General features: G+C 39.9%; 1 protein-coding gene across 1 annotated transcript; it reads left to right on the top strand.

The window, feature by feature from the left end:
- Positions 1–2,904: 2,904 nt before the first annotated feature.
- LOC145411673 (uncharacterized) lies at positions 2,905–9,387 on the top strand. Its single transcript, XM_080281679.1, has 8 exons — positions 2,905–2,956; positions 3,401–3,531; positions 3,765–3,902; positions 4,300–4,351; positions 4,533–4,684; positions 8,212–8,320; positions 8,813–8,921; positions 9,138–9,387. The coding sequence occupies exons 1-8, from the start codon at positions 2,905–2,907 to the stop codon at positions 9,385–9,387; spliced, it is 993 nt and encodes a 330-aa protein (XP_080137805.1).
- Positions 9,388–10,550: the final 1,163 nt, after the last annotated feature.

Genomic DNA, 10,550 nt, shown 5'->3' with positions numbered 1-10,550 from the left:
CTCTCTCTCTCTCTCTCTCAGCCATATTATAGTCATTTTCATTACGTAATCAAGAACCAGTTTTCCTCGGTTAATTCATTTGCTGAGTGTTTTTTTTCCTTGCTTCCTCGAAATTGTTATTAATTTTAGAATTCTTTTTTGGAACGGGGGGGGGGTAGAGAAAAGTTTTCATATATAAACCTATAGTTCCTTCACTACTATGACGGTTATTATTATTATTATTATTATTATTATCATTATTATTATTGTCATTATCATTATTTCCTACCAACCGACGATTCAGTATTTACAGCTTCTTCACCACTCTGGCTGCAATATTATTATTATTATCATTATTATTATTATTATTATTAATAGTCCATGGGTCCCATATCAGCTGAGTAAAATCCGAGAATAAAATTAATCACTGCATGGAAGTCTTTAAACCCCCTTGGATCTGGTGTCATATTTTATTTTTTATGTTCAAGACGATGTTCTGAATTTTTGGGAACAGTAAAGTCTAGATCAAACCCCTTCAGTTAATTAATAAAAGAAATCTAAGCTCCATTAAGTCGTCTGGAGTTAGCAAGAATAAAATAGCAACGGACGGATGAAAGTGAGGTGGTTTATCGAGTGTGGGAAGGCCTGGTTTACGTCCCCCTGGTAGAGAGGTCCGGTGTGGCGCTGCAGTGTGTGTGTGTGTGTGTGTGTGTGTGTGTGTGTGTGTGCGCATTGAAGGATTTATGTAACCTACCGACCGTATAGGAAACACAGATGGACAGCTTCCTCCATTTTGGTCCATCGCCCTGCTGAGTATAGCTATTTTAACGCGTGATTTGTAGCGATGGTTGCTCTCTCCCCCTGTCCACCCAGCAGTACTGTTTTTAGGGACGTGGATGGGGATTCGCTTGTTGCGTGTCGTGTCGAGCCTTAATATTTTCTTTTTCTGCCGTTGTGGTACAGAGACAAGTATCTCCCCACTGTAAAAAAAGAAAAAAACACGGACTAATAGAGATAGGGTTGATGATAATAATAATAATGATACCGATGATGAAAATGAAGCAGAAAAACATTACCTTAGGAGCAAAAATTAAGACGTCCTCGTAGTGAAGGGGTCAGTGTGAAGGAACTACAGTACGTATTGAAGTGTAAAGTGTGGTAAGTGATGAGCATTGTTGGTAGGGTGACAAGCACTTTACTATGCAGGGTGTTGGCTGTATATGTGTGTGTGTGTGTGTGTGTGTGTGTGTGTGTGTGTGTTTTAATGCACGTGTTGTTGACTCTAGCCATTAGTGTGTATCCGTCATTTCACCACCCTTTGTAAATCCTGCCATCCGTGTGAGGCGATTGGAATCTGCTGTCATGACCGTGCCAGGGAGGACAGAGGCTCTTGTGTGGTGTGGTGTTGTTTGGTGTTTTGCTCTGTGTTTGGTTGTGTTATATTGTGTTGTGCTGTATGGTGTTGTGTTGTGCTGTGTTGAGTTGTCTTGTGCTGGTGAGTTGTGTTGTACAGTCACACATTGGCTAGGTGTACAAATGTTCTCATGGCACAAGGGACCATTTTTCAGTCCACCATTCGTCAGTAGGGAGGGAGTGGAGGAACATGATTGTGTATAGGCAGTAGAGCTATTGATATATCAGTGCCACCACGCGAAGTCACCCCTCTCCAGCATCCACGCATAGATAGCAAGGTAGATAAGTGGATAGGTGGGTGGATAGATAGATACATAAGTGATAGATAGATAGATATGTGGTGGATGTTGCGGCCAGTTTGTGTGCAAGGTCCTGAGTTTAAGTATCGTTTGTTGCAGGAAATGGTCGGAGATGATGATGACAGCTGTGTGTGTGTGTGTGTGTGTGTGTGTGTGTGTGTGTGTGTATCATCAAACAAAATACTGATGAATTATACTGCCATTATGATAAAAAGTTTCTCACCTTGAATTACGTAAAATGATCCCAGAACAAGTAAAATGATTATACCACTGACTTCCCTTTCTCTCTCTCTCTCTCTCTCTCTCTCTCTCCACACACACACACACACACACACACACACACACACACACACACACACACACACACACACACACACACACACACACACACACACACACACACACACACAGAGAGAGAGAGAGAGAGAGAGAGAGAGAGAGAGAGAGAGAGAGCTACTCAATTCCGTCCCAGTGTCTTGCGTAAGGAGACGAAAATATACGCGCTTAGCCATGACCTTGACCGGACAAGACGAGTTTCAAGATGGCGCCTCACCCTGTCATTTCGCGTTTGGCGGGAGGAAATGGCGATATTGGCGTGAGGGACGGATTTGGCGACCTTGAGGCTGCCCGTGACTCTCTCTTGATGGTAGAGAGAGAGAGAGAGAGAGAGAATAAAGATAATAAAATAACGAGGATAATGATGATGAAGGGTTGGAGGGGGAATGAAGAGAGAGAGAGAGACGGACTGTGAGATAAGTACAGGGGATGGGCATTAAGATTTTGTTGGTTGATTGAGCCAAGGATGTTTATTTTTTTTTATTTTTTTATCTATGCCTTTTTTGTCGATTTTTTTTTTTCTAGTTTGCACCGCCTCCTCCCTCCCTTTTCTTTTTGTATTGTCCCCACGCCTGAAGCCATCTGGATACAGTACAATAGGAATACAATACAAGAAATACAATAGGAATTACTGACAATCTTTGTACCCTCGAGTCTTGAGTTTTTTATATATATGCTGCCCTCATCTCTTGCTGTCTCCTGTCTTTTTTCCGTCATTATGTAATTCTCTCTCTCTCTCTCTCTCTCTCTCTCTCTCTCTCTCTCTCTCTCTCTCTCTCTCTCTCTCTCAATACTACTACAACTACTACTTTACTAATTATTATTATTATTATTATTTTCAGTATCGTGATCGTTGCGGTGCCAGACGTGTGACAAGATGGCTGCCGTGGCCAAGTTAATGCTGTTGATGTTTGTGGTGGCTGCTGTAGGTTAGTATGATTTTATTTATTTATTTATTGTTCCAGGAGAAAACTTGCATTTAATTCTTTGCTCCGCCAATATCGACCTTCTGACATCTCTTCTTCAAAGGGTGTACTCCCCTTGTACTACCCCCCCCCCCCCAGCCCATCCCGCCCACTCCTCTCCACGCCTAACCCTCTCTTATGGACTCAATAATGGGCGAATAATTGATATCTCTCTTTGTCTTGGTTTGTCGACCCTACCTCGCCCAGATTTTAGGTGTGATAATAGGTGATGGTGATGATGATGATGATGGTGGTGATGATGATGGTATAGTAGAAGTATTATTATTATTATTAGTTGTAGTAGTAGTAGTAGTAGTAGTAGTAGTAGTATTGATAGTAGTAGTAGGAGTAGTAATAGTAAGAGCAACAACATCATACAAGCACTAATCGAGCACCTATAACCCCCAGGTGCTGAGGACTGTTCTGAGGATGACCAGATCTCGTGTAGCAATGAGAGTCGCTGCATCCCCTTACGCTACATCTGTGACTCTGATAACGACTGTGAGGACGATGCTGATGAGGATGAAGACTTGTGCAGGGTGAGAGAGAGAGAGAGAGAGATAATTTATTTGATTATTCTGTTACTGTTTCTAATTTTTATATTGTTAAAGCTTGATATATTCCAGCATTTCTTCGTTACAGCTAACACTGTTTATGTATTTATTGTTATTTGTCTTATTTTTACTGTATAGTGTTAAAGCTTGATAAACCACAGCAGCTCTCCATTACATCTAACATTTTTTATTTATTTATTCATTTATTTTATTTACAGGCATGGCGCAACGACCAGTGTAATCGCGGCAGTGTTCAGTGTCGGCGGTTAGGCGGCACCACCTGTGTGAATATCTATGAGTATTGCAGCCTCAGCGACCCCCCATGTGAAGGAGACTTGGACCTCAGGATCTGCCAGGTGGGGGTTAAATGATTCAGTATAGACGGTTAGGCAGTATATCCAGTGGTAGGTAAGGTGTAGGATTCATTATGGACGGTTAGCCTTCATCACTTGTGTTTATATCGTAGAGAACTGTAACCACAACGTTTCCTCATGTGACAGTGATTTGGATGTGAGGTGGTTGTGGGTGGGTGATGGGTGTGGGTGGCAGGTGGTTGTAGGTGGCAGGTGGGTGTGGGTGGAGATGCAATAATAGGCAAGGTAGGTTTGAAATATTATTGTAATAAGACGTACACAGTGAGACAGTTTTCAAATAATACCATATCTATGTATCTCTAACGCTATTTATACGTTTTTCCATATATATCTACGTACTATCTATGTCTTTCTATCTATCTATTCTGTATTTCCCCAGATGATCAAAGACAATGTTGTTCGCCCCCTGAATGAAATTATCGTCACGTCCATCACCCTCGGTGAGTTTTGGCGCCAGTTTCAAATATTTTAGTCACCTCTAGACTCTTCTTCATTCTTTTTAACTTTTCAGATAATTTTGTCCTTTTGCAGTTTATTTCCCGTAGCGTGTGTGTGTAGGTGTGGGTGTGTGTGTGTTTTTTTTACCAGTCCTCGCCTCTTAAACTCTCATTTATGTTGGTTTCGCAGAGAACAACCTTGAGAAGAGCGAGAGCCTTGGGGAGGAGTTCAGGATACTTATGAACAGAACCCTTGAGCACGACCGCTGCCCTCCCATGTACACCTTGATTGGCGATCAGTGTGTCTCGCTCTTCTTCGTCGGCAGTGTAAGTAGAACGTCACCCTCATCCCTCACACTGTCACTTATCTTTGACGTTACCCTTATTCCTAACACTGTCACTTCTATATGACGTCACCCTCATCCCTCACACTGTCACTTCTATTTGACGTCACCCTCATCCCTAACACTGTCACTTATATTTGGCGTCACCCTCATCCCTAACACTGCCACTTATATTTGGCGTCACCCTTATCCCTCACAGTCACTTATATTTGACGTCACCCTTATCCTTCACACTATCACTTTCATTTGGCTGTCATTTTAGTCTAGTCTTTGTCGGTTTAGAAGGGGGTGGGGGTGGGGTCTTTGTATTTGTAGCCTAGTTTTTCCTCATTTTTTTTTACCTGGATTTTTACCCTTACCCTGGCAAACATAACACGAGTATTTTCAGTCGGGGATTAACTCTCCTGGGACAGCCTTTTTATTTAGTTTCACTGACACCGACTAGAAATTTATGCGAGACAAGTCGTGTGATAGAAGTCATATTTCATTATTGAATATGTCGGTGGTGGAAAATCATAGTTAAAATAATAATAATAATAGTAGTAGTAGTACACCCGTGGTAACTCAAAGACCACCCTGTCATGGCTTATTATTCATGTTGGGGACGGGGACCAGTTTTGCCTAGATCAGGTAAATGGACTGCAGTGTATTACCTCTTTCCCTTGCTGTATTTCATCCCTGTTTAGCCCTGAATCTTGTGAGCGTAGTTGAGCTTATAATTTACGTGTGTCTTTGCCTTCTTCGCCGGCAGCTTGGGTCTCTAGTCAGCTCAGGGGGAGATGAGGCAAGTCACAGTGTTGCTTTTGTTTCCACGTTTCGGTTCAATCGGGTTGAGAGACTCTAGAGTACATCGAGACGAGATTACCATAGCCATTGTGTTGCGTGTGTCACTGGTCTCTGGCTTGTTGAATCCTCCTGGTGCTGTGGATCCAGTTAGGTATTGATTCCGGATAACAACAGTTTCTTTTTTTTTTTTTTTTTTTTCCCCCATAGCTGAGGCAGATAAACCAAAGAGTTTTGAGCTATTGACTAACATCCTTGGCATGCAGACATATTCACGTATTTTATTGTAGGCAAATATCCAGTGGTGTGATCAGACAACCAGGGTAATGGTGAGCCACATCAGTTAGAATCCATTATAGGAGGTTATAAATTCTTCTGTAACGTAATGCCACCCGGAGCATAGGCTGGGTTCATAGTGGCAACCATAAATCAAAATTACCGAGCAGTTCGTCGAAGTAGGCCACCGTGTGCCAAACAGTGTCACACTAATATCTGATTATTGTGCTGGCTCCAGGCTATGTGAAAGGCTGTTCCCTGAAAAATCAGAGTGTTTACAATGACTGTATAGATAACGAAGGCACCACAGTGGCGGAAGTTGTCTCGTCTCGACTTGCTCTGCCGAAAGTTATCATGGTTGAGTATGGTGAACAAGAATGTTATCAAGCAGGGGTAGCTGCATCTTGCATTGAAGACTGCTTGCAATCTGGAGTATTTTAATTACAGATGACTCCATAAATGTTCTGTTGCGCAGATCTCGTTAAAATGGTGAAATTACCTCTGGCTATGATAACTTTTCCTCGATAGTGGGAGCTTTACGGTACTTATGAAATTCTGGGGGAAGTTGTGGTGTTTGGAGGTGTATTGTAGTGCGTATATGTGCTTGCAGTAATTATTGTTCCTTTGTACGTTAATAAAAATAAACTGTCTTCTCAAGGTTTGGTGAGTCAGTCACGGAAAAATCAATTATACATGCGAAATGACCGTCTTTTCGTTCACTTAAGAAATTTCGTAATCAATCTTCTTCAGTTATTTATTTGTAAGTTTTTGTGTAACCTCTTTTACGTTATCCTAGCAGTGTACATAGATAAATGATAACGTCAGTGAAATACAAGAGAGAAAACAGGTGTAATGTAAAATAAAAGGGAAAAATTGAGCCTCCACGAAATATAATTTGTCAGTGAGAACACGGCTTGTATATTTTGCAATTTTATAAGGTCCGTCAAAGGGAAGTGTAGGGAATATTTATTAATACATGGAATTACGCGAAAATCGTGTAAAATTTTATCCAGTTCTTACTAACGTGTTTTATTGTCACTCTCTGCATTTGATGGACCTTTTAATAATCTTCAGTCAAATTTGAGAAGATAGTTATTTCGAGTACAGTGCACTTCTAGTAAGTTTGTGTATTTTTTAGCGTGATTGGCCGGCGAGCTTGTTTGTTTGGTACTGTGTTGAATGTGTGGGTTTGTATTTGACGTTTCAGCTTGTCGACTTGTGCCACCTTTGCATGACGCATCTGTCTGGTTCTCTTAAATCTGATGAGTTTTGTGTCTGTCTGTCTGTCTGTCTGTCACTCTCTCTCTCTCTCTCTCTCTCTCTCTCTCTCATTATGTGTTTCTTTTGTAAGCTATGTAGTATTTTCATCTTGTACCCTGTAATTTGTATTAGTATGTACAGTAGTTTGTGGTATGAAAATCCTCATTATTCAGTACTACATATTTCCTTTGCATTATTAACTAGTATCATCTGTATTGTAATTGACTGCCTTTTTTCCATGTTTATATCTGTACTGTGTGTTTTGTTGGTTTTTATTAAGACTAAGTGATTTTTATTTATTTATTTATTTTTGTACCATAAGGACGTATTCAAGGCTCGTACTGCAAAACAGATCATATTTTAATATACGGAATTAGCACATAAAACTGATTTATGTTGATAGACTTAAGAAATACTGATAGCGTATGTAAGTAAGTATGGCTGACACAATATCTTAAAAGTATAGGGGAATAAATTAACTCACTAATGCTTGAACGGTGCTGCGGCAAAAACTGACAGTATATCAGTGCTCAATCTGAAATAGTGCTTCCGTGGTAAGGCATAAAGGTTTCAGTGTTGCTGCTGGCTTTGGGTAACATAATAAGCTCGTAGATGAAAAAGAAAATGATAAAAGCACTGCTGCATTAACAGACTAATACATTTTTTACATGAGAAAATGAACTTATATTGGCATCGAGTAATTGTAATGTGGTAAAAAAAAACTTCCTTCCTGAAATGTAATTAACTATAAAGGAAATAATATAAAGAAATAAGTGTTGGTAATTAAGCCAGTTATAAAAAAAATTGTTCAAACAATAGTACCAATAACGTGCATTGACAGAATATAATGAAATTCTTCACGACGAGGACGCTACTTGTATATGCTGCTTCTGACGATTTTATTCAGCTTGGGGTGGCTTTCCGAACAGGAGGGATTATACATGACCATCATTAACCCCTGCACTCCTAGACACCATGCCAGAACTGCTTGAAATCGTCTGGAGGTGGCAGTAATAACCTAAAATAAACATTGCATTGTGGGTGTAATGATGATCGAGAACGTTTGGTATGCCTCCCGTTCGATAGAAGAGTTTACCACATAAAGAGGAACAGATGTAGGTTCAGATAAAAATAGTATAATAATAATAATAATAATAATTGATGTTCCTGAGTGTTACTTATGTGATACAGGTAAGCTGGGGTGAAGCTCGGGCGTTCTGTCAGGTGTTGGACGGAGAATTGGTCACCTTCAGGAACGTTAGTCACTTTGCCGCTCTTGTGGCTCATCTCAGGGAAGCACGTGAGTAGTTGTGTGTATGTGTGTGTCTCTCTCTCTCGCTCTCTCTGAGGGTAACTATAGTATGTAATATAAACTAATAAAGCTATCAATATTTAAAACATGAAAGTGGTGATCAGATGTATATTTATTTATTTACTAATTTATTTGCCTTTAAAAGTGATGTTTCGATGGCTTAATACCGATTGAATGGAGTTATTATTCATTTTTCACTGAGCACTTTGGTGATAGTTCTCCTTATGTAATTTCATGTTTCTGTATATTGCCCAATCCATAATATATTGTGGCGGAAATGGGGTCTGGATGATGATGATGATGATGATTTTAATGATAATGATGATGTTGGGTTGTGAAGGATATTATGAAAATGGCGATGATGATAATAATGATAACGATAGTGATAATGGGTAATAATAATTATAGTAATGATGATAACACTGGATTGGGTGATAATTACCTTGATGATGATACTGATATTGTGTCCTATTTATACAGAGGTCACGGCCAACTTCTGGGTGGGTGGACGGTACGTGAACGACAGCCTGGGGTGGACGTGGGTGGATGACGCACCGATGGACCTGGGCACACCTTACTGGGCTGTCAGGTGAGAGGATTAACACCTGTCCCACCGCGATGTTTGTATTTATCTGTTTATTTATTTATTGTTACTTCCTCGGGATATTCAGTACAAGACAGACCTGTGGTGATGGTGTTGGCATTGTTATTATTTATTATATTATTATTATTATTATTATTGTTATTACCGTTATTATTACTATCATTACTATTACTATTCTAATTACTATCATCATCATCATAGGTACAAGGAGCCGTGCCAAACCCGCAACGTGACCTTCCCAGAGCTGGAGGAGACCCGCGAGGCCAACAACGGGGAATGCTACAATTACGTGCAAGCGCCCCGCCAGCACGTCCAGGGCCAGTGCGTGTCCATCACCTACCCTCACTACTACTACATGACCGACGACGACTGCCTGGCCAAGATGAGCCCCCTTTGCGTTCTCACCGATTCTCAAGCCTACGGACCTCTCACCCTCTCTTCGGGACCTTAAAGTGAAAGTAATGGTTGTGTTCATAGTAGTCTGTAGAGTTTTCCGTAGCATCCGTACCGTAGTGATTTATTCTGAATGTTACATCTCACTATCTTTTGTTATTACTGTCGGAAACTGTCTTGATAGTAAAACGATATAATAAAGACAACAGACAAGGGAGTAGTAAGGTGTAGTATGAATAATAAATCCCTAGGAGGAAGTCACAGGGAGCAGAGAGGGATGTGAACGGGTTTCTGAGATCATAAGGATATACGGAAGGGGTCATAACATAACGTATTATTGTTATAATTCTATTATTATTACTATTTGAGTTGCTTATTTTTGTGGCTATTATTATTATTACTATTATTAATATGGGCATTATTATTTTTTGGGTTTATTTTTATTATATTATTATTTTATTATTATTATTATTGTATCTATTGTTTGTGTTGCGTTTACTAAGTGACAGGCAGATAATAATGATAACACCCCAATGTTTCATTATGATCTTAGTATTTTTTGTTTGTTTTTACAGTACTTTATTTTTCAGTTATACATTGCAGTGTTAATATACTTTCAGATTTAATGATAATGATGATGTATGAGGTATTTTTTATCATTTTTCGTTATTTTGCTGATGTATTCTCTGATTTAGCATCTGTTTTACTATTGCCTGTGTGTGTGTCGTTTGTAGACTTTGCAAAAAATACACCATCTTACAAACTCACGTACCCTTTACTATCAGCATTTATTGGTTACGGTAATATGGTGAGAAGGAAGGTTGATGATGATGATTGATGGTGATGATAGTGATGATGATGATGATCCATTGGTGGGAAGGATGATTGGGATGGTGGTGGTGGCGGCGGCGGCGGTAGTGGTTGTGGTGGAGAGATCGAGAGGATAGTGATGATGATGACGATGATGGTGGTGGTGATGATTATGATGATGATGATGGTGGTGATTATGATGATGATAGTGATGATGATTATGATGATACCATATAGCACTAAGTTGCTGTGTACAGTGCAAGGTTGCTCTGCCATTGGTTTGTGTTCTAAAAAGGCTTTGGAGATTTGCTAACACCTTTTCCTTAGCGATTTATTATGCACATTTACACCTCAATCCCCTCTTGTACATTCCTGATGCGATCTGTGTGAATATGAAAGCGATTTAATTGG

This window comes from Coenobita brevimanus, chromosome 90, assembly GCF_032717465.1.
Source record: "Coenobita brevimanus isolate Jiangsu-jjx chromosome 90, ASM3271746v2, whole genome shotgun sequence".
Taxonomy (NCBI): Eukaryota; Metazoa; Arthropoda; class Malacostraca; order Decapoda; family Coenobitidae; genus Coenobita; species Coenobita brevimanus.
The sequence above is the reverse complement of the archived record's forward strand: the minus strand, read 5'-3'. Positions and strand labels throughout refer to the sequence as shown.